At 35.3% G+C, this 24,253-nt stretch overlaps 2 protein-coding genes across 2 annotated transcripts in view; one reads left to right on the top strand and one right to left on the bottom strand.

Moving 5' to 3' along the window:
• The window catches only part of ucp1 (uncoupling protein 1), a 12,838-nt gene extending 246 nt beyond the window's left edge, over positions 1–12,592 (top strand). Inside the window, exons 1-7 of the mRNA XM_061922914.2 lie at positions 1–365; positions 3,508–3,645; positions 3,703–3,907; positions 8,237–8,434; positions 11,729–11,830; positions 11,967–12,147; positions 12,229–12,592. The exon at positions 1–365 is cut by the window's left edge and continues 246 nt beyond it. Coding sequence (XP_061778898.1) covers positions 3,520–3,645; positions 3,703–3,907; positions 8,237–8,434; positions 11,729–11,830; positions 11,967–12,147; positions 12,229–12,343 — 927 coding nt within the window. The 5' untranslated portion in view covers positions 1–365; positions 3,508–3,519 and the 3' untranslated portion in view covers positions 12,344–12,592. The remainder of the gene's footprint in view (positions 366–3,507; positions 3,646–3,702; positions 3,908–8,236; positions 8,435–11,728; positions 11,831–11,966; positions 12,148–12,228) is intronic.
• Positions 12,593–12,655: 63 nt separating this feature from the next.
• elmod2 (ELMO/CED-12 domain containing 2) overlaps positions 12,656–24,253 on the bottom strand; it is a 15,289-nt gene continuing 3,691 nt past the window's right edge. The window contains exons 4-9 of the mRNA XM_061922917.2: positions 20,817–20,914; positions 20,600–20,729; positions 16,150–16,283; positions 15,911–15,979; positions 15,708–15,841; positions 12,656–13,044 (exon numbers count right to left, since the gene is read on the bottom strand). Of these exons, the coding sequence (XP_061778901.1) occupies positions 12,896–13,044; positions 15,708–15,841; positions 15,911–15,979; positions 16,150–16,283; positions 20,600–20,729; positions 20,817–20,914 (714 nt within the window). The 3' untranslated portion in view covers positions 12,656–12,895. The remainder of the gene's footprint in view (positions 13,045–15,707; positions 15,842–15,910; positions 15,980–16,149; positions 16,284–20,599; positions 20,730–20,816; positions 20,915–24,253) is intronic.

Genomic DNA, 24,253 nt, shown 5'->3' with positions numbered 1-24,253 from the left:
TCGAGCCACGGCGTGGCTGCGAATGTGCTGTCTAAAGAAGCGACACAAACCTGGGTCTGCCATGTAAAAACACAAGTGATGCTCGTTTGACGCAACGTGTGTGTGTGTGTGTGTGTGTGTGTGTGTGTGTGTTGGGTTGGGGGGTTGTTTATTTGAAAAGGGCTCCATTGAACATTGACTTTCTGACAGTGAATGGACTTTGCTTTAACTGGGGAGAACTACAGTAACGCCTCTCGTGTGTCATAAAGAAGCCGGGCGGCCAGAAAATATATAAATACAGAAGAAAATCCTCAGGACGTCCTTCTTGCTGTTGGGAGACTTTTGATGGATTATTAGTCAGTCCTGCCTGGTGACTGACAGAGCATGTAAGTATCATTTGTTGCTGCAGGCGTGTCCAAAGTGTGGCACTCGGACCATCTGTGGACCGCAGCGGTTTTCCATTGGTCCTTGGCACTTTTTAAAATGTGCAATTAACAAGAAAACTTTTTTTTATTTTTGTATTTAAAGTCATTTTACAAGAATTAAGTCATAAAATTACAAAAAACAGTCTTAGTATTTTGAAGAAAAATGTCAATTTATTAGCATATGTAAATAATAAAAAAAGGCTTGTAAAAGTAGTCCCGTAATAAAGCTGTCATTTTCGGAAGGAATCTTAAGAGAAACAAAATAGTAATTTCAGGTGGAAAATAGTTTAAATTTTACGAGAATAAAGTATAATGAAGGAAAATATTTATTTTAAAAGCAGTCAGTGAATTTTTTAAAATTGTGAAATGAAAAAAGAAATGAAATTTTTTGGAAATAATGTTTGTAATTTAAAAAATTATGTAAAAAAAAAAAAAAAAAAAAGTTGTAATACACGACGGACAGTTAAGGATAAAATCGTTATTTTAAAAGGGGGGCGGGTTTAATTTTATAAGCATCAAGTTGCAATATTAAAGACTTTCAAGTTAAAAAAAAAAAGTTGCAATTTGGGGAGAAAGTTTTAATCTTAAGAGAAAGAAAGTCGGGAATAAAATAATTATTTTGAGGGCGGAAAATAATTTTAGAAGCAAAATGTTGACATATTAAAGACAATTTTTAGAATTTAAAAAAATTAAAAAAAGTTTCAATTTTAGGGAAAAAAATGTAATATTTCAAGAGAAAAGTCAAAGCATGAGAAAAAAGGTAAGTTTACAGGAAATAAAGTCGAGGAGAAAATAATTATTTGAGGAGAAAACATTTTAGAAGCATCAAGTTGGAATATAAAACATTTTAAGTGGAATAAAATGAGGAGAAAAAAGTTGCAATTTGGGGAAAAAGTTATAATCTTAAGAGAAAGAAAGTCGGAAATAAAATCATTATTTTGAGGGGGAAAAATAATTTCAGAAGCAAAATGTTGACATATTAAAGACAATTTTTAGAATAAAAAAAAGTTTAAATTTTAGGGAAAAATTTTTATATTTCAGGAGAAAAGTCAAAGCATGAGAAAAAAGGTAAGTTTACAGGAAATAAAGTCGAGGAGAAAATAATTATTTGAGGAGAAAACATTTTAGAAGCATAAAGTTGGAATATAAAACATTTTAAGTGGAATAAAATGAGGAGAAAAAAGTTGCAATTTGGGGAAAAAGTTATAATAAGAGAAAGAAAGTCGGAAATAAAATCATTATTTTGAGGGGGAAAAATAATTTTAGAAGCAAAATGTTGACATATTAAAGACAATTTTTAGAATAAAAAAAAGTTTAAATTTTAGGGAAAAAATGTTATATTTCAAGAGAAAAGTCAAAGCATGAGAAAAAAAGGTAAGTTTACAGGAAATAAAGTGGAGGAGAAAATAATTATTTGAGGAGAAAACATTTTAGAAGCATCAAGTTGGAATATAAAACATTTTAAGTGGAATAAAATGAGGAGAAAAAAGTTGCAATTTGGGGAAAAAGTTATAATAAGAGAAAGAAAGTCGGAAATAAAATCATTATTTTGAGGGGGGAAAATAATTTTAGAAGCAAAATGTTGACATATTAAAGACAATTTTTAGAATAAAAAAAAGTTTAAATTTTAGGGAAAAAATGTTATATTTCAAGAGAAAAGTCAAAGCATGAGAAAAAAAAGGTAAGTTTACAGGAAATAAAGTGGAGGAGAAAATAATTATTTGAGGAAAAAACATTTTAGAAGCATCAAGTTGGAATATAAAACATTTTAAGTGGAATAAAATGAGGAGAAAAAAGTTGAAATTTGGGTAAAAAGTTATAATCTTAAGAGAAAGAAAGTCGGGAATAAAATCATTATTTTGAGGGGGAAAAATAATTTTAGAAGCAAAATGTTGACATATTAAAGACAATTTTTAGAATAAAAAAAATTGAAAAAACAGGTTTAAATTTTAGGGAAAAAATTTAATATTTCAAGAGAAAAGTCAAAGCATGAGAAAAAAGGTAAGTTTACAGGAAATAAAGTCGAGGAGAAAATTATTTGAGGAGAAAATTTTTTAGAAGCATCAAGTTGGAATATAAAACATTTTAAGTGGAATAAAATGAGAAAAAAGTTGCAATTTGGTAAAAATTACATTGGGAAAAGTTTTAATATTTCAAGAATAAAGTGAAAATATTAGGGGGGAAAGGTGTCATTTTAAGAGAAAGAAAGTTGGGAATAAAATCATTATTTTGAGGGATAAAAATAATTTTAAAAGCAAAATGTTGACATACTAAAGACAATTTTTAGAATAAAAAAATGGGGAAAAAAGTTGCAATTTTAGGGAAAAAAAATTATATTTCAAGAGAAAAGTCAAAGCATGAGAAAAAAGGTAAGTTTACAAGAAATAAAGTCGAGGAGAAAAAATTTTAGAAGCATAAAGTTGGAATATAAAACATTTTAAGTGGAATAAAATGGGGAAAAAGTTGCAATTTGGTAAAAAATTACATTGGGAAAGGTTTTAATATTTCAAGAATAAAGTGAAAATATTAGGTGGAAAAGGTGTCATTTTAAGAGAAAGAAAGTTGGGAATAAAATCATTATTTTGAGGTATAAAAATAATTTTAAAAGCAAAATGTTGACATACTAAAGACAATTTTTAGAATTAAAAAAATGGGGAAAAAAGTTGCAATTTTAGGGAAAAATGTGTATATTTCAAGAGAAAAGTCAAAACATGAGAAAAAAGGTTAAGGAGAAAATAATTTTAGTAGCATAAAGTTGGAGTATTATTTTTTAAGTGTAATAAAATGAGAAAGAAAATAAGTTGCAATTTGGGAAAAATTAGATTGGGTAAAAGTTTTAATATTTCAAGAATTGAGTCAAATTACTATGAGAAAGAAAGTCAAAATAATAAAGACATTCTTTTTTAAATGGAAATAAAATGGGAGAAAAAACAAGTTGCAATTTGGGGACAATCAGAACAGGAAGAAGTTCCTATAGCTCAAGAATAAAGTGAAACTATAATGGGAACAAAATCTAAATATGTGAGCGATCCATAAAAATAAAGTCAAAATATGTATTTATTTATTTATTTTTACCAGCTCATCTTAATGATTTCACATTCAGATTTAGGAAAAGATGGTCGGTCTCAAACCCTCAGACGTCCCGCCTCCTCTCGCCGTGAAGATGGCGAGCGCTGGGGCGGCGGCGTGCATCGCCGACATCATCACGTTTCCGCTGGACACGGCCAAAGTCAGACTGCAGGTAAGCGTGCGCGCGTGTTGACTCTGCATGCTCGTCCTAAAAGACTGTTGACTTCAGGTCCAAGGCGAGAAGGCGGTGGAGGCGACCAAGAACATTCGCTACAGAGGCGTGTTCGGCACCATCAGCACCATGGTCCGCACTGAGGGGCCCAGGTCCCTGTACAACGGCCTGGTGGCGGGTCTGCAGAGGCAGTTGTGCTTCGCCTCCGTTAGGATCGGTCTCTACGACAACGTCAGGGACTTCTACACCGGAGGAGCCCAGAGTAAGCATCCAATTATTTCATCATATTCATTTTTCTAACTTTCATTTCCAATGATTATTATAAATGTTTTCACTTTTTAGAATGTTCCACTTTTCCCCCCAATATTTAGTATAAAAAAAGAAAAAAGTAACTTTTTTTATTTTCCACATTCCCCCCAAAAAATGTTATTATAATAAAATGTGTTTTCCCTTTTTTTCCTTTTTTGACAAGTTGATTTATTATTTAATAATAATATAATATATGTATTATATTATTTAATAATAATATAAAATAATTCATAAATGTATTTATTTATGAAAGTTTATTCAACTTTTTTTTTTCACTTTTTAGAATGTTTTTATCTGTCACTTTTTTTCCAGTGTTTATATTTTAGCAGTATATTTTAACGACTGTGATTAATCACAAAAAATGATTGCATTAATCATGTGCACACTTTTTAATAATGCAATTTATTTAGAGTGTAGAAGCTCTTCTAACTGGACTAACATAGTCAGTGATCAGATACGACGCCGTGCTCGCTGGCAAATTGAACTCCACAATGCAGCCTGAAAGAACTTTGGATAAAACTGACCAGGTTTTGTGCAAATAAATGTGTATTCAAGTCAAAGGTTTAAAAACGTTCTTGGAGGACATTCTAACAGTAAAATTGCATTTATGTTCAAATATTGGGTTATTTTGTTAAGATAATAGTCATTCTAAATAATCACCAGTGATTATCATGATTAATCCAAATTCCAAAATGTGATTAATATGATTTAAAAATGGACCATTTGACAGCCCTAATGTTTTTCACTTTTTTCCTATGATTATTATAAAAAATTATAAAGAATAAAGAATTTTTTTTTTCACATTTTGTCCTGTATTTACTGCAATTTATTTTCTTTTTTTTTAAATTAATTTTTTACTTTTTCAACATTTTTCCCCCTATATTTATTATAAAAAATGTTTTACTTTTTAGAATTTTTTTTTTCACATTTTGTCTTTTATTTATTGCAATTTATTTTCTTTTTTTAAATTAATTTTTTACTTTTTCAAAATGTTTCCCCCTATATTTATTATAAAAGTTTTACTCTTTAGAATTTTTTTTTTCACATTTTGTCCTATATTTATTGCAATTTATTTTCTTTTTTTAGAATTTATTTTTTACTTTTTCAACAGTTTTCCTCCTATATTTATTATCAATCAATCAATCAATGTTTATTTATATAGCCCTAAATCACAAGTGTCTCATTATAAAAATGTTTTACTCTTTAGAACTTTTTTTTCAGATTTTGATTTTGTTTTTCACTTTTTTCCTATATTTATTATAAACAATGTTTTACTCTTTAGAATTTTTTTTTCACATTTTGTCCTATATTTATTGCAATTTATTTTCTTTTTTTTAGAATTAATTTTTTACTTTTTCAAAATAAAATTGACTATCAAATTTAAAATAATTTATGAACTTTTAACTCATTTGTCAAATTAGTTAAATGTTTTTCACTTTTTTCCTATATTTATTATTAAAAAAATTTACTCTTTAGAATTTTTTTTTCACATTTTGTCCTATATTTATTGCAATTTATTTTCTTTTTTTAGAATTCATTTTTTACTTTTTCAAAATGTTTCCCCCTTTATTTATTATAAAATATGTTTTACTCTTTAGAATTTTTTTTTCACATTTTGTCTTATTTATTGCAATTTATTTTCTTTTTTTTAAATTCATTTTTTACTTTTTCAAAATTTTTCCCCTTATATTATAAAAAATGTTTTACTCTTTAGAAAAATGTTTTCACATTTTGTCCTATATTTATTGCAATTTATTTTCTTTTTTTAGAATTCATTTTTTACTTTTTCAAAATTATTCCCCATTTTTATTATAAAAAATGTTTTACCCTTTAGAAAAATGTTTTCACATTTTGTCCTATATTTATTGCAACTTATTTTATTTTTTTAGAATTTATTTTTTACTTTTTCAAATGTTTTCCCCCTATGTTTATTATAAAAAAAGTTCACTTTAAAAATTTTTTTATTGTTCACCTTTTCCACTTTTTTATCATTATTAATTCTAATAAATTATACAAAAAAAAAAACACATTTCGTTGTACTTTTTAAGTGCAATGCCAATAAAGTTAAATTCTATTCCGTTACAAATACGCATTATTGTGTTAAGTTTTTAAATTGTTAAATATTTATAAAGTTGAAAAAATTGACTATCAAATTTCAAATAATTGATGGACTTTTAACTCATTTGTCAAAATGCAGTTATAAATACTACAAATGCTCTAATTAGAAGTACTTAAAGGAACCTAATTATCGGGTGTGTGTTGAACAAAAGCAAATGACTAATTAGCTCCAACTCAGAAACATTAACACCAGTGGCTGTAGGCAACCTCCTCATGTTTGTTCCAACTCCGCCCGATGGCAGTAACAACATTACAAGTATCATAAGTGGTCAGCATCCAGCAGCTTTATCTACCTCTGCAGGTGTGTACTGTACACTATATGGAAGTATTGTTTGTGAGTGAAAGTATTATAAATGAATGAAAGTATTGTATATGAAAGTATTGTAACTGAATTAAAGTATTGCATGTGAAAGTACTATAAATGAATGAAAGTGTTGTATGTGAATGAAAGTATTATAAATGAATGGAAGTATTGTATGTGAAAGTATTATAAATGAATGAAAGTATTGTATGTGAAAGCACTATAAATGAATGAAAGTATTGTATGTGAAAGTATTATAAATGAAAGAAAGTATTGTATGTGAAAGTACTATAAATGAATGAAAGTATTGTATGCGAATGAAAGTATTGTACAGGAATGGAAGTATTGTTTATGAATAAAAGTATTGTATGTGGTTGAAATATTCTATATGGAAAGTATTCCGAATGAATGAAAGTATTGTATGTGAAAGTATTCCGAATGAATGAAAGTATTGTAAGTGGTTGAAATATCCTATATGTAAATATTGTAAATGAATGAAGGTGCTGTATATGAAAGAAAGTATTGTATGTGATTGAAATATTGTACATAAAAGTATTGTATGTGAATGAAGGTATTGTATAAGATTGAAACTATTGTATGTGAACGGAAGTATTGTATACGGTATAATAGTATTGTATATGAAAGTATTGTATGTGATGGAAAGTATTGTAAGTGGTTAAAAGGATTGTAAATGAAGGAAAGTAGTATATTGTATATGAATGAAAGTATTGGATGTGATGGAAAGTATTGTATATAAATGTATTGTAAGTGGTTAAAATGATTGTAAATGAATGAAAGTATTGTATTGTATATGGATGAAAGTATTGTATATAAATGACAGTATTGTATGTGATGGAAAGTATTGCAAGTGGTTAAAAGGATTGTAAATGAATGAAAGTATTGTATGTGATGGAAAGTATTGCATATAAATGTATTTTATATTAAAGTATTGTATGTGATGGAAAGTATTGTATATAAATGTATTTTATATGAATGAAAGTATTGTATGTGATGGAAAGTATTGTATATGCAAGTATTGTATATGAATGAAAGTATTGTATGTGATGGAAAGTATTGTATACAAATGTATTGTATATGAAAGTATTGTATGTGATGGAAAGTATTGTATATAAATGTATTGTAAGTGGTTAAAATTATTGTAAATGAATGAAAGTATTGTATCTGATGGAAAGTATTGTAAGTGGTTAAAAGGATTGTAAATGAATGAAAGTATTGTATTATATATGAATAAAAGTATTGGATGTGATGGAAGTATTGTATATGAAAGTATTGGATGTGATGGAAAGTATTGTATATAAATGTATTGTATATGAAAGTATTGGATGTGATGGAAAGTATTGTATATGAATGAAAGTATTGTATGTGATGGAAAGTATTGTATATGAATGAAAGTATTGTATGTGATGGAAAGTATTGTATTGTATGTGATGGAAAGTATTGCATATAACAGATTTTATTATTTTTGTATTTGTAAAAAGCACTTTACATTGAGTAAACAACCTCAAAGTGTTACAGTGTATAAAACAAATTAAATTAAAAATAAAAAGATAATAAAAAATAAATAAAAATAAAAACTAGAACAGCCAAATAACTAAACTAGTATGCATATATATAAAAAAAGGCTTTTTTTAAAAGAAGGGTTTTTAAGCCTTTTTTAAAAGCATCCACAGTCTCTGGTGCCCTCAGGTGGTCAGGGAGAGCGTTCCACAGACTGGGAGCGGCGGAGCGGAAAGCCCAGTCTCCCATTGTTCGTAGCTTTGTCCTCGGATAATACTATTGTATGTGATGGAAAGTATTGTAAATGACTGAAAGTATTGCAGTAATTGGTGTGTGTTTTCACAGATCCAGGAGTGTTGATGCGTATCCTGGCCGGCTGCACGACGGGCGCCATGGCGGTGTCGTTCGCTCAGCCCACAGACGTGGTGAAAGTGAGGTTCCAAGCGCAGGTGAACTTGGACGGTGTTGCTCGGCGCTACAGCGGCACCATGCAGGCCTACAAACACATCTTCCAAAACGAGGGCCTGCGCGGACTCTGGAAAGGTTCTTTTCTTTTTGTACAATTTTAACATTGTGTTTTGTAGCTGACGTGGTTATGATGTTACTTTATTACTGCTACACATTGCTGTGTAAGGAGCACATACTGTACACCTACATTTAAGTACAGTACATGCATTCAGTCAAACATACAATGAATGAAAAGGAGAAAGTAGACGGGAGAGAAGTCGTCAAAGGTTTGGTGATCATTTATTTTTCTTGGTCTTGTTCTTGTTATTACAAAGTGAGTAAGTCTCTCATACAGGAAGACTTTGAGGGCAAAACCCACATGGGAACCAATAGTAGTTTTTCTTTATTGTGCACTAGACACATGTTTAAAAACATGTATGTAACATTCAATACCACACATCATCTAATTTACAACAATACTGGCAAATTTGTTTCACTTCTATGATCTATTGTCAAAGTCTCGAATTGGGACTCGAAATCGGATCCGATCTGATGCAAAAAAAATAAAATAAATATCGGATCGTGATCGCAGGCCAAAAATGTTACTTGATAGTAAAATCAATTGTACAGAATTAGGTAACAATAATTAAAAACAACAATATTTAGGTAAATTAAATAATAAATAGTATTTATGAAAATACATACAGATATTAATAATACAATGTTTTTGTATTATTGAATGTATAACTATATTCTTGTATTCTATTACTAACGTCTCCCTTTTAACGCTTGAAATTTGAATTTTAAAAAAAATGTTTTTCGCTAGCCCGTACTCATTCCATCCATCCATCCATTTTCTACCGCTTATTCCCTTTTGGGGTCGCGGGGGGCGCTGGAGCCTATCTCAGCTACAATCGGGCGGAAGGCGGGGTACACCCTGGACAAGTCACCACCTCATCGCAGGGCCAACACAGATAGACAGACAACATTCACACTCACATCCACACACTAGGGCCAATTTAGTGTTGCCAATCAACCTATCCCCAGGTGCATGTCTTTGGAGGTGGGAGGAAGCCGGAGTACCCGGAGGGAACCCACGCAGTCACGGGGAGGACATGCAAACTCCACACAGAAAGATCCCGAGCCCGGGATTGAACCCAAGACTACTCAGGACCTTCGTATTGTGAGGCAGATGCACTAACCCCTCTCCCACCGTGAAGCCCCCGTACTCATTCATTAATATTAATTAATAATAGGGGGCAGATATTATACGTTTATTCTTCTTTCTGCTCCTTTTCATTCATGATTTATTTTAACATTGTATCAATTATTTATAATTTAATATTGACAGGATAAAATACAAATGGAATATATGAATCCAACACTAGTATTGTATTAATAATAGTTCATCCAAATTTAAAGCATATGTGATCAATTTTAAACAAAAATTCATATGAATATTTATAAATGAAGAAAAAACAATCGCGGCGATTTGACGCAAATTTATTAGAGGTACCGTATTTTTCGGACTATAAGTCGCAGTTTTTTTTCATAGTTTGGCCGGAGGGTGCGACTTATACTCAGGAGCGACTTATGTGTGAAATTATTAACATATTACTGTAAAATATCAAATAATATTATTTATCTCATTCACGTAAGAGACTAGACGTATAGGATTTCATGGGATTTAGCGATTAGGAGTGACAGATTGTTTGGTAAACGTATAGCATGTTCTATATGTTATAGTTATTTGAATGACTCTTACCATAATATGTTACGTTAACATATCAGTTGGTTATTTATGCCTCATATAACGTACACTTATTCAGCCTGTTGTTCACTATTCTTTATTTATTTTAAATTGCCTTTCAAATGTCTATTCTTGGTGTTGGCTTTTATCAAATAATTGTCCCCAAAAAATGCGACTTATACATGTTTTTTTTCCTTCTTAATTATGCATTTTCGGCCGGTGCGATTTATACTCCGGAGCGATTTATACTCCGATAAATACGCTATTTATAATTTAATATTGTCAGGATAAAATACAAATGGAATATATGAATTCAGCACTAGTATTGTATTAATAAAAGTTCATCCAAATTTAAAGCATATGTGATCAAATTTAAACACTAAAATTCATATGAATATTTATAAATGAAGAAAAAACAATCGCGGCGATTTGACGCAAATTTATTAGAGGTACCGTATTTTTCGGACTATAAGTCGCAGTTTTTTTTCATAGTTTGGCCGGAGGGTGCGACTTATACTCAGGAGCGACTTATGTGTGAAATGATTAACACATTACTGTAAAATATCAAATAATATTATTTATCTCATTCACGTAAGAGACTAGACGTATAAGATTTCATGGGATTTAGCGATTAGGAGTGACAGATTGTTTGGTAAACGTATAGCATGTTCTATATGTTATAGTTATTTGAATGACTCTTACCATAATATGTTACGTTAACATACCAGTTGGTTATTTATGCCTCATATAACGTACACTTATTCAGCCTGTTGTTCACTATTCTTTATTTATTTTAAATTGCCTTTCAAATGTCTATTCTTGGTGTTGGCTTTTATCAAATACATTTCCCAAAAATGCGACTTATATATGTTTTTTTCCTACTTTATTATGCATTTTCGGCCGGTGCGACTTATACTCCGGAGCGACTTATAGTCCGAAAAATACGGTATAAGGTAAGACATTATCTGGCGTTTTGTTCCGCAATATTATTCAAAAGCAACTTTTCTTACCTTCTGATACCTGCTGATGTGTATTTGGGATAATAATAATAATAATAATAATACCTGGGATTTATATAGCGCTTTTCTAAGTACTGTTGCGTTCGGACCAGATGTTCCTCCCAGGGAATTTAAGTTGCTGGTCACTCCCAAGTTTTTTTGATGACACATAAGCTGAGTTCAATTTGACCACCAGACAGAATGGGTATTTTGTGATTTATTTTCAAAGCTTTGACAATAATGAGACATTAAATTGCCTTTCAAATGTCTATTCTTGGTGTTGGCTTTTATCAAATAATTGTCCCCCAAAAAATGCGACTTATACTCTCCAGTGCGACTTATATATGTTTTTTTCCTTCTTTATTATGCATTTTCGGCCGGTGCGACTTATACTCCGAAAAATACGCTATTTATAATTTAATATTGTCAGGATAAAATACAAATGGAATATATGAATTCAGCACTAGTATTGTATTAATAATAGTTCATCCAAATTTAAAGCATATGTGATCAATTTTAAACACTAAAATTCATATGAATATTTTATAAATGAAGAAAAGCTTGATGCAAATTCATTAGAGGTATTTTCCAACACCGGTATTATTATTATTATTATTAATTATTATTAAACGTGCTGTGCAGGAACTCTACCCAACATCACAAGAAATGCGCTGGTTAACTGCACAGAGCTGGTGACCTACGACCTCATCAAAGAGGCTATCCTGCGACACAAGCTCATGTCAGGTGAGACACACACACACACACACACACACACACACTAACAGATAGCTGATTGGTTAAGGGCCCACACACCCACGCTCCCTCCAGCTGATACCATAATCGTCTGTACAAAGTGCTGATGATGACGATTTCGCCGCAGACAATCTTCCGTGTCATTTTGTGTCCGCCTTCGGCGCCGGCTTTGTTACCACGGTGATCGCCTCCCCGGTGGACGTGGTAAAAACCAGGTACATGAACTCCCCGCCGGGTCAGTACAAGAGCGCCATCAACTGCGCCTGGACCATGATGACCAAAGAGGGGCCTACAGCGTTCTACAAGGGGTGAGCGCTCACTCTTGACTTCTTCTGAATTTTTACACGTCCCATAATTGTAACCCCCTTTTTGTATTGTCTTATGGATAGTTTCGTACCATCCTTCCTGAGGCTGGGCTCGTGGAACGTCGTGATGTTCGTCTCCTTTGAGCAAATTAAGCGGGGCATGATGGTCACCAAGAAGAGGTTTGAGGCCGCTAACTGAGCCTGGCGGTGGAGGGGACGCACCGGGTGCTATATTAGGCACACCTGCGGGGGGGCGGATAAGCCATTTTTGTTCTCAGATTGTAGAACAAGGGGCCGTCCCTGTGAATTATTTGTCGTGTATGATATTGGATGGCGCAGGTGTGCCCGCCTAAAAACTGCACTTTAACAAGACAAACTTCAGGCAGCTGAAGTAGTCACGGTGTCACAACATGTTTATAAGCATCCTAAATATATCAGTGTACATATCTGACCTGTGTGCTTCTTCTACGTCAAAGTGTGTTTAATAGTTGAAGTGGCTACATCACGCTTCAAAACAACCACAAACCAACAAAAAGCATTAGTCACATTATTAAGGACGTAAATATCAAAATCCTGAGCTGACCAACTTAAAGTGTTTACATTATTTGACATTTTTCAACGTGTCTTTGGACCACAATATTAGCCATGTGGCTGCCGCCTCGTTAAAAGAGCTGAACAACTCACCGCCACGTCCGCCGTCCTCGCCACGTCTAAACATGGAATGATTGTGTTTCCTTCTGGGTGTTGCGTATCACATGGATGAGAGCGTGAGAGACACGTCGGGGTCCTTCAGATGCGTCTGGACAACGTGATGGAATTTTTCCCTGTACTGGTTGAACAACATGATGCTTTCCGGCTCCTCGGCGATCCAGAATTTGTCAAACTCAAACGCCAGGTAGCCTGGAAGAGAAGACAAGCCGTGGGAATTTTGCACTGACCCATAAATATTGCGCTTTATCGACGCCTGCAAGTGTTACTTGAGACTACTTACAACTAGGGCTGCAACTAACAACTAATTTAATTAAAAGCTGCAAGCAGAATTGGTCGGGCCCGCATATTTGGCAGGTGCTAGTCCTAAGTGTCCCATTACTTTTGTTCAGTTTTCGTCATAAGTGTCCCAATACTTTTGTCTACTTTTAGTCCGAATTGTCCCAATACTTTTGTTTAGTGTACCTACCTTGTCTGCATTGTGTGGGCACGCTGGTGCTGCCTGCTTTTAAGCAGCCATCTTGAAAAAACAGCAGCATCAGCGCAGAGGTTCTTTGAAGGGTCATAAAATCCAAACCGGAGCAGGTATCACAACTCTTTCGTCAACTTTTAATCAGAAGGGTTTAATCTCTCTCCTGTGTTAGTTTGAAGCCGAAACAACAAACGCGCTCAGAGGAGATAATGTTTGAAGAAAGGTGACCGGTTTTTACAAAATGTTTGTTTTGAAGGGGGAATAGCAAACTTCCTGTTGATTTTTGCTGGGGGTTGTCAATTTATGAAATGTAGGTCTAAGTGAGACCTACGGAGAGGATTTTGTTTCATGTCTCTCCGACCTTCCCAGTGGGAGTTACAGGCAGTTTTGTCATTTTTTTCTTCCGAGGAGCAGTTTTTTCTCCGTTTTATTCAAAAATTGCTCTAGAGCGCAATTTTTAAATTTGGGGTTAGGTATTTTTATTAGATCGCAATTTTTGCCAGTCCTGATGTGTGCGTTCAGATTGGTGAGTTTTAAAGCGTGTTAAGGGGGTCAAATTTCAGCTCAAAGAGGGAAAAGTTACTGTTTTTAGAATGTACAATTATGAAAGGTAGGTGTAAGTCAGACCTACATAGAGGTTTCTGTTTCATGTCTCTCCGACCTTCCTAGTGGGAGTTACAGGCAGTCTAGTTTGTTTTTTTCCTAGGGGGCGCTAGAGCGCAATTTTTATTTTTGGGGTTTGTTTTTTTTATCAAAAGGCAATTTTCGCAGGTCCTGACGTGTGCGTCAAATATGGTGAGTTTTGAAGCATGTTAAGTGGGTCAAATTGCAGCTCAAAGAGGCGGCCGGTATAATAATAAAACCTTAGAAATTCAATAGGTCCTTATGTCCCATTGCATAAGGACTCCCTGTGGGAGTCCTTATGCAATGGGCCATGCGGGCCCTAATAATCAATTAATCTGTCGATTATTACTTCGATTAATCGATCAATAATCGCATAAAGGAGACAAACTACATTTCTATCCTTTCCAGTATTTTATTGGGGGGAAAAACAGCATACTGGCACATACTTATTTTGATTGTTTCTCAGCTGTTTGTAAATGTTGCAGTTTATAAATAAAGGTTTATTAAAAAAAATTAAAATTAAAAAAAAGGAGCCTCTGCGCATAAATCCAACGAATCGATGACTAAATGAATCGCCAACTATTTTTATAATCGATTTAATCGATTAGTTGTTGCAGCCCTACTTACAACCATCTTTTCTAAATAGACCAGCATTTGCTCCCTAGCATTGCCAACCCCAAAAAGAGTGATGTCAGCAATAACACATGGCTGCTGACTTCTGAACACGTGTTCTTATACGCTAGACAGTGGCAGCAAGGTTTCGGAAATCATTACGTTATTGCAAACAAACGTCGCAAAACGTCAACAATTATTTGTTCAGCCAGCAAGGTGTGAGCTCTGTGCACATTTTATGTTACCTGAAGAACAAGAGAAGGTATATGACATGGCACAATAATATTTAAAAACTGTTATTTTAAAATGTTTTCAAAATTAGACAAGCAAAAATGTCTGTCACGCCAGGGGTGTGCAAACTTTTTGACTTGGGGGCCGCATTGGATTAAAAAAAAACTTTGGCCAGGGGCCGAAAGCATGTAAAGTAACATACATTTTATATATATATAAATATATATATATATTTCAAAATATATATATAAAATAAGTGTGTGTGTGTATATATTAGGCCTGCAACTAACAACTAATTTCATAATCGATTAATCTGTCGATTATTACTTCGATTAATCGATCAATAATCGGATAAAGGAGACAAACTACATTTCTATCCTTTCCAGTATTTTATTGGGGAAAAAACAGCATACTGGCACATACTTATTTTGATTGTTTCTCAGCTGTTTGTAAATGTTGCAGTTTATAAATAAAGGTTTATTAAAAATTAAATAAAAAAAAGTAGCCTCTGCGCATAAATCCAACGAATCGATGACTAAATGAATCGCCAACTATTTTTATAATCTATTTAATCGATTAGTTGTTGCAGCCCTACTTACAACCATCTTTTCTAAATAGACCAGCATTTGCTACCTAGCATTGCCAACCCCAAAAAGAGTGATGTCAGCAATAACACATGAATCTGTCCACAGGTGTGTGTCGTTTTTTCCAGCAGCATATAATGCATACTCCTAATTTGAATAATTGTTTGATTGCGGTAATTCTATGACATTTTGTCCACACATTGGTGCAGATTTTCTTTCTTCGACCAGGCTGCAGACAGCAGAGGTGCTGTTTATTTTAGTTTTCTGTCTTGTGAAGGGGAGCAAAACCAGAGCTAAGCAACATATGATTGTAGTTGAGGCAATTTGCTTACAATAAAACTGATGAAAGTGTTGTAGCTGAGGTGCGCCAGGCACCGTGTTGTAAAAATGAGCTTTGAGAGCGCCGCTCTTCAGGAGGCTGTAGGCCATCTCAGTCAGGTTGATCCCGACTATGGCGTAGGAGTACCTGGAATACAATTCATCCCATTAGTGTGATTTCAGGAGCAGAATATTGATGAGTTTTGTGTGTCCTCACCCCAGTTTAGGATGGTTTGCGTGAGACAATACCATCCGTGCTTCCTCTGTGTAGTTTTGACTGAAAAAACTGACAAAAACAAACCACTTTTGTTTGCTTTGTGTGAGAACAAGCTGTGCCTACTGCTCAAACTTCAATAATCCATCATGTTGTGTTAGGGTGCATTTCAAAAGAAGATAGTTTTAGATTTGCTTTCAGCTCCGTTATCTTCGTTTAGATCTTTGCTATTTAGGACTCACAGGAGGTTAATGAGGCCCAGCATGCCCATTCCTCTGAAGTCCGTCTTGGGGTCGTCCCCTTGGAAGCCGATGTCCCCCCACTGCTTGGTCAATCTGGACTCCAGCTCCACGTTCGGCATGAGCAGCTCCCAAAGCTAAGGGCGACACACACTCTTGCCCGTTATACAGTGGAACCTCGTAGAGCCTTGAAGTTGTACTTTCCAAGCAGGATTTCAGTGGAAAGAAATGCCTCATAAACTTGCACAAAACATTAAAAATTGCAATCATGACTGATGATCAAAAGAACAAGGGATTATATGCGTGTTTTGGTGGGGATTTTTTTTTTTATGCAAGAAGAATTATACAAAAGGCACCATTGTATTATTTTTATATTTAACAGTGGTTAACTTCTTTTTACACTTTTGGGGGGAAAAACACCTTTGTCATTAAGATGAAGACTAAGTATATTGTATTTATGTTTTACATTTAAAAGACTTTGTCATAGCAGCCCACATAAGATGGCACAACATTTAGCCCAGCTGGTACCACAACAAAATAGTATGCACGTAATCATTTGAATTGAATAGGATATAAATAGAGTAGGTTATAAATTGCATAGATTAATAGGAATAGATTACAAAAAACACCAGAATATATCCGGTAGAGCAAATAATGAAGACAACAAACTAAACCGACTAAAAGCCCTGGTCAGCACAATTAATTATACAGTTAATACACACACATATATATATATATATATATTAGGGCTGCAACTAATGATTAATTTGATAATCGATTAATCTGTCGATTATTACTTCGATTAATCGATTAATAATCGAATAAAAGAGACAAACTACATTTCTATCCTATCCAGTATTTTATTGGAAAAAAAACAGCATACTGGCACCATACTTATTTTGATTATTGTTTCTCAGCTGTTTGTAAATGTTGCAGTTTAGATATATATAAAAAAAAAAGTATTAAAAAAAGAAAGAAAAAAAAAGCCTCTGCGCATGCGCATAGCGTAGTTCCAACGAATCGATGACTAAATTAATCGGCAACTATTTTTATAATCGATTTGAATCGATTTAATCGATTAGTTGTTGCAGCCCTGATATATACAGGTAAAAGCCAGTAAATTAGAATATTTTGAAAAACTTGATTTATTTCAGTAATTGCATTCAAAAGGTGTAACTTGTACATTATATTTATTCATTGCACACAGACTGATGCATTCAAATGTTTATTTCATTTAATTTTGATGATTTGAAGTGGCAACAAATGAAAATCCAAAATTCCGTGTGTCACAAAATTAGAATATTACTTAAGGCTAATACAAAAAAGGGATTTTTAGAAATGTTGGCCAACTGAAAAGTATGAAAATGAAAAATATGAGCATGTACAATACTCAATACTTGGTTGGAGCTCCTTTTGCCTCAATTACTGCGTTAATGCGGCGTGGCATGGAGTCGATGAGTTTCTGGCACTGCTCAGGTGTTATGAGAGCCCAGGTTGCTCTGATAGTGGCCTTCAACTCTTCTGCGTTTTTGGGTCTGGCATTCTGCATCTTCCTTTTCACAATACCCCACAGATTTTCTATGGGGCTAAGGTCAGGGGAGTTGGCGGGCCAATTTAGAACAGAAATACCATGGTCCGTAAACCAGGCACGGGTAGATTTTGCGCTGTGTGCAGGCGCCAAGTCCTGTTGGAACTTGAAATCTCCATCTCCATAGAGCAGGTCAGCAGCAGGAAACATGAAGTGCTCTAAAACTTGCTGGTAGACGGCTGCGTTGACCCTGGATCTCAGGAAACAGAGTGGACCGACACCAGCAGATGACATGGCACCCCAAACCATCACTGATGGTGGAAACTTTACACTAGACTTCAGGCAACGTAGATCCTGTGCCTCTCCTGTCTTCCTCCAGACTCTGGGACCTTGATTTCCAAAGGAAATGCAAAATTTGCTTTCGTCAGAAAACATGACTTTGGACCACTCAGCAGCAGTCCAGCTCTTTTTTTCCTTAGCCCAGGTGAGACGCTTTGCGCGCTGTTTCTTGGTCAACAGTGGCTTGACACGAGGTATGCGGCAGTTGAAACCCATGTCTTTCAAGCGTCTCTTGGTGGTGGATCTTGAAGCACTGACTCCAGCAGCTGTCCACTCCTTCTGAATCTCCCCCACATTTTTGAATGGGTTTTTTTTCACAATCTTGACCAGGGCGCGGTGATCCCTATCGCTTGTACACTTTTTCTGACCACAGTTTTTCCTTCCCTTTGCCTCTCCATTAATGTGTTTGGACACAGAGCTCTGAGAACAGCCAGCCTCTTCAGCAATAACCTTTTGTGTCTTTCCCTCCTTGTGCAATGTGTCGATGGTTGCCTTTTGGACAGCTGTCAAATCTGAAGTCTTCCCCATGTTTGTGTAGGCTTCAGAACTGGACTGAGAGACCATTTAAAGCCCTTTGCAGGTGTTTTGAGTTAATCAGCTGATTAGTTTGTGGCACCAGGTGTCTTCAAAATTTAACCCTTACACAATATTCTAATTTTGTGACACACGGAATTTTGGATTTTCATTTGTTGCCACTTCAAATCATCAAAATTAAATGAAATAAACATTTGAATGCATCAGTCTGTGTGCAATGAATAAATATAATGTACAAGTTACACCTTTTGAATGCAATTACTGAAATAAATCAAGTTTTTCAAAATATTCTAATTTACTGGCTTTTACCTGTATATATACACAGTACAGGCCAAAAGTTTGGACACACCTTCTCATTTCAATGTGTTTTCTTTATTTTCATGACTATTTACATTGTAGATTGTCACTGAAGGCATCAAAACTATGACACCTGTGAAGTGAAAACCCTTTCAGGTGACTACCTCTTGAAGCTCATCAAGAGAATACCAAGAGTGTGCAAAGCAGTAATCAGAGCAAAGGCTGACTATTTTGAAGAAACTAGAATATAAAACATGTTTTCAGTTATTTCACCTTTTTTGTTAAGTACATAACTCCACATTCATAGTTTTGATGCCTTCAGTGACAATCTACAATGTAAATAGTCATGAAAATAAAGAAAACACATTGAATATACATGTGTGTGTGTGTGTGTGTGTATGTGTGTATATATATATATATATATATATATATATATATATATATATATATATATATATATATATATATATTCACACACACATACATACACATTTGGATGTGAATCGATTTTTTGTGCACCCCATTAACTACTGTTAAAGCGATAACTTATGTAACTATAATAATCTAGTAACGTGCACATATATATATGTATGTGTACACTCATGTTTATATGTGTGTGTGTGGGTAAATGTGTGTGTGTATATATATATATATATATATATATATATATATATATATATATATATATATACACATACACACACACACACACATATACATATGTGTGTATATACATATATGTGTGTATATATGTTTATTAGGGATGAAACATCATCAAAATCTCACAGTACGATATCATGATATTAAGTCCACGGTACGATATTATTGTGGCATAATTCCCCCCCAAAAAAGACTTATAAATGTTACTGTGTAAAATTACCGTATTTTCCGCACTATAAGCCGCGCCGGGTTATAAGCCGCACCTTCAATGAATGGCATATTTCAAAACTTTGTTCACCTATAAGCCGGGGGCGGGTGCTTACCTTGGCGGTTGCTTACTGTAGAAGAAGAAGCGCTTCCTCTTCTACGGGGAAAAAAGATGGCGGCGGTTTACCGTAGTTGCGAGACCTAAACTTTATGAAAATGAATTTTAATATTAATCCATATATAAGGCGCACCGGGTTATAAGCCGCACTGTCAGCTTTTGAGAAAATTTGTGGTTTTTAGGTGCAGCTTATAGTGCGGAAAATACGGTAAGTGGCAAGAATGTTTAGGATAAACACACTTACTGTAATTGAACACAAACATAATGCTCAAATGTTCTAATAGTATTCATTACTTCAAAATATTTATATATATATATATATATATATATATATATATATATATATACAGTGTAACAAATAATTGTAATGTAAAACAACGTTCATGTTTGTGTCTTTCAACTTTGTGTACAGTGTACAGTTTGTATTTCAAAATGGTTCTTTTTGCACAATATTGAATATCGAATAGATGAAACGTAAATTATTCCTATGTTACACCGTCGTTCTTTGTCATTTTTATTGTTTATAAAACTCAATTTTACACTTCGCTGCCAGCACCGGCAGGCGACTGGTAAGCATTAATGCGTGTCGTCGCTTGTTAATTTACTTTTACTATTTTATGTCAATTACAAATGTTGTAAATGTTACCTGTACAGATAATACAGGTTTTATGATGGCGACAGTGTGACCCTGTAACAGATTACTTCCATAACAATCAGCAGGACTGTAATCAACATTCAGAGGTTTCACTTTGCTGTACAGTTTGTAGTACCTTCAGCAGCATGGCCTCATGTTGTTGGCTGTCCGAGCAGAACACTTCTTTCCTGGTGTCTTCCACGGACATGTACAGGCTTTTGTATCCTGTTATCTGCAGCAGAGATGTATGCAAACTCTCTTTGAACCTGAAAAAAAAAGAGATCAGCTACTTTAAAAAAAAAACACAATAATATTGGACTCAGCATTATTTTGAGTAGAGTGTGCAGCTTTACAAGGGATTAGTCTGTACTTTGACGCGCTTCTCCTTCATAATTTGGTCCACGCATTGTTCCAATGTCTCCTGGCTGCATTCCAGGGCACCTCTTAGTAGCTGTACAGGAAGAAAAACATACTGTGTGACAGGGCTGCACGATTAATCGACATGGAAGTTTTAATTAGTGCGATAACGTAACTGCAAGAGGCTGATCATTTATTTTCTCCTCCGTTGTCACTGGCTTTTGAGTGACAGCCATGTTTGCCAATCAGAATTGTTGAGCCTCTCACTGTGCATCGCTCTCAGCGCCTGAGCGCCTTACTTTAACAGTAGAACTAACTGAACGCAGTGAGCCCTCTTTTTAGTCATTCATGATCTTTGTCTCGGTGGGCAGAAACCGAACCGCCAGCTTTACACTTACACACACACACACACACACACACACACACACACACACACACACACACACACACACACACACACACACACACACACACAGAGCCTCCCTACTCGCGACCCCCAGGTGGAAAAGTGCCACAAAGTAAAAATAATAGGACAAAATATGATTACAAAGCCAAATGTCCTGTTGTGGGAATATTTCAGCTTCATATTGGATGGGCAATATGAGCCCATCAACACAGCGTGAATGCCGTGATGGCAATAAACAAAAAGACAACATACGACCTCAATTTTCCGACTGAGAAAAAAAAAACGTTAAGATGTTCGATATAAGTTAAATTTTTGCTTACAGAAATGAGTCCACTTTATTTTTTTGTTTATTTATTTATATAGTGTAACACAGTTATTTACCTACCAACTACAGTACAATGGTGGACAATTCTACAGTAATGACAAATAAAAGTTTATATCATTTTAAATGGTTACTTGCATTAGGATTATATATTATGATTACATTACATTATAAACACTGTATAGTTTTTATTGCTTATTTGTTCAGTTTAAGAGCAAGTCTGTCTGCATAAAGCCACCTTAAGTAAATTATTGCATATCATTCTGTGTGGCACCTTGAGACAACAATCTGTTGATTGAAAGTCTAAAAATGACATGTATTCCTTCACTTGTTATTTTTGTAGTTGTATGCATGTTTGTGTATAAGATATAGAAATCCCAATTAAGTTGTTTCTCAAAATACTGCAGCCCTACTGTGTGATGTAAACCAAGAAAGAAAAGGTGAAATATAAAACCGATACTGTGATTGGGCAAAGCATATCAAGTATAGTAGGTAACAGTACCATCAGTGTGATGAATTATGGATACAATAAAAAAGTGTGCACGCAGGTGTTTAAAAAAACTTTTTAAAAAAGTGGTAAAAACAAAAATCAAGATTTTCTAAATGATTTAACTATTTTTCATTATTTTCAATGTATTCATTTAATTCAGGTGATGACAAAAAAAAGTTCAAGGTATCCATCCATCCATCCATTTTCTACCGCTTATTCCCTTCGGGGTCGCTGGAGTCTATCTCAGCTACAATCGGGCGGAAGGCGGGGTACACCCTGGACAAGTCGCCACCTCATCGCAGGGCCAACACAGATAGACAGACAACATTCACACTCACATTCACACACTAGGGCCAATTTAGTGTTGCCAATCAACCTATCCCCAGGTGCATGTCTTTGGAGGTGGGAGGAAGCCGGAGTACCCGGAGGGAACCCACGCAGTCACGGGGAGAACATGCAAACTCCACACAGAAAGATCCCGAGCCTGGGATTGAACCCCAGACTACTCAGCACTTTCATATTGTGAGGCAGACGCACTAACCCCTCTTCCACCGTGCTGCCCAAGTTCAAGGTAGACAACACATAATATTAATATAATGCAAAAGGTAATGTACAGTATGTAAGCCTGCAACTGATTATATTAAAATGTATTACATATAATATATTAAGAGTACATGTATAAATAATACAAAAACAACAGGGGATTGAAAATGCTGATCAGTAATATTTATTACAATAAAAAATATACATACATACTAGAGATGCGCAGTTTGCGGGCACAACCGCGGAGTCCGCGGATTATCCGCGGATCGGGCGGATGAAATTTTAAAAAATTAGATTTTATCCGCGGGTCGGGCGGTTGAAATAAAAAAAAAAAAAAGATTTTAAATAGATTCAGGCGGGTGGCAGTTAAACCAATTCGGAAATATATATACATAGTTAAATGTTGTTACCCACATTCGAAAAACGAGCAGGCACCTGCAGCATATGCCACAACAGAAGAAAAAAAAAGAAAAGAGATGGACACTTTTACGGAGCGGAGAAGGGACGCCTCGCCGGGGTCCGGGACCGAGGCCCCTTCCCCCGAGAGGGCCCCACCGGGAGCCGTAGCTGAGGCGATCCGCGAGAAGGGCTCGACGCACGTCCAGGGTCACCACCGCGCCCACCGCACCGACACCCCGCCTCGTCCGCCTTCGCCGTGGCCGGCGTCACGCGCAGCAGGTAAGCAGCTTACCTGCCCGCCACCCCCGTGGCCGGGGGCTTGTAACAGGGGTCACTCCGCGCGCTCCGCCCGCGCAGCTTACCTGCCCGCCACCCCTGTTGCCGGGGGCGCGTAACAGGGGTCACTCCGCGCGCAGTGCGCTCACGAAAGGGGTGGGGCTCACCCTGGTTGATATAGACAGCAGGACGGTGGCCATGGAAGTCGGAACCCGCTAAGGAGTGTGTAACAACCCACCTGCCGAATCAACTAGCCCTGAAAATGGATGGCGCTGGAGCGTCGGGCCCATACCCGGCCGTCGCCGGCAGCGAGACACGCTTGGAGGTGCGCTCAGCGCGTCTCCCATATGATTGCGCACTGGTGTGCGTCTGGGTCGTGACAGCGTGGCACGCGAATGTCTGTGCTGCATTGGATCAGTCTCCTTTCTTTAACAGGCAAAAGCTTTATAACCTCACTAATGCCTTGCATCGTCTATATTAGATATATAACAACGGGCGGGTGCAGGCGGGTGCGGTTCTGATCAAATGTTACATCGGGTGGATGGCGGATGGTTGACAACTTTCTGATGCGGTTGCGGATGAAATAATTGCCTATCCGCGCATCTCTAATACATACATTATCACTAATTTTGTAAATGGTCAAACGTTGGTGCTAAAAAAAATCAATTCACATCCAAATCCCAAATCTTATTTATTCCGATTCTAAATCGATTCATTAATTACTAAAATCAATGTATTTTTTTTTTTTTTTAAATAATACACTTTAAAAAAATATGCTTACTTGCAGCACATTTACGGCGTATGTCAGCAACCTTTCATACCCTATTTTGAAAAGGTTTTATTTTAATTACTATACTAAATATTGTCCATCCATCCATTTTCTACCGCTTATTCCCTTTGGGGTCGCGGGGGGCGCTGGAGCCTATCTCAGCTACAATCGGGCGGAAGGCGGGGTACACCCTGGACAAGTCGCCACCTCATCACAGGGCCAACACAG

The sequence above is a fragment of the Nerophis lumbriciformis genome, linkage group LG27 (genome assembly GCF_033978685.3).
Source record: "Nerophis lumbriciformis linkage group LG27, RoL_Nlum_v2.1, whole genome shotgun sequence".
In the NCBI taxonomy this organism is placed as follows: Eukaryota; Metazoa; Chordata; class Actinopteri; order Syngnathiformes; family Syngnathidae; genus Nerophis; species Nerophis lumbriciformis.
The sequence above is the reverse complement of the archived record's forward strand: the minus strand, read 5'-3'. Positions and strand labels throughout refer to the sequence as shown.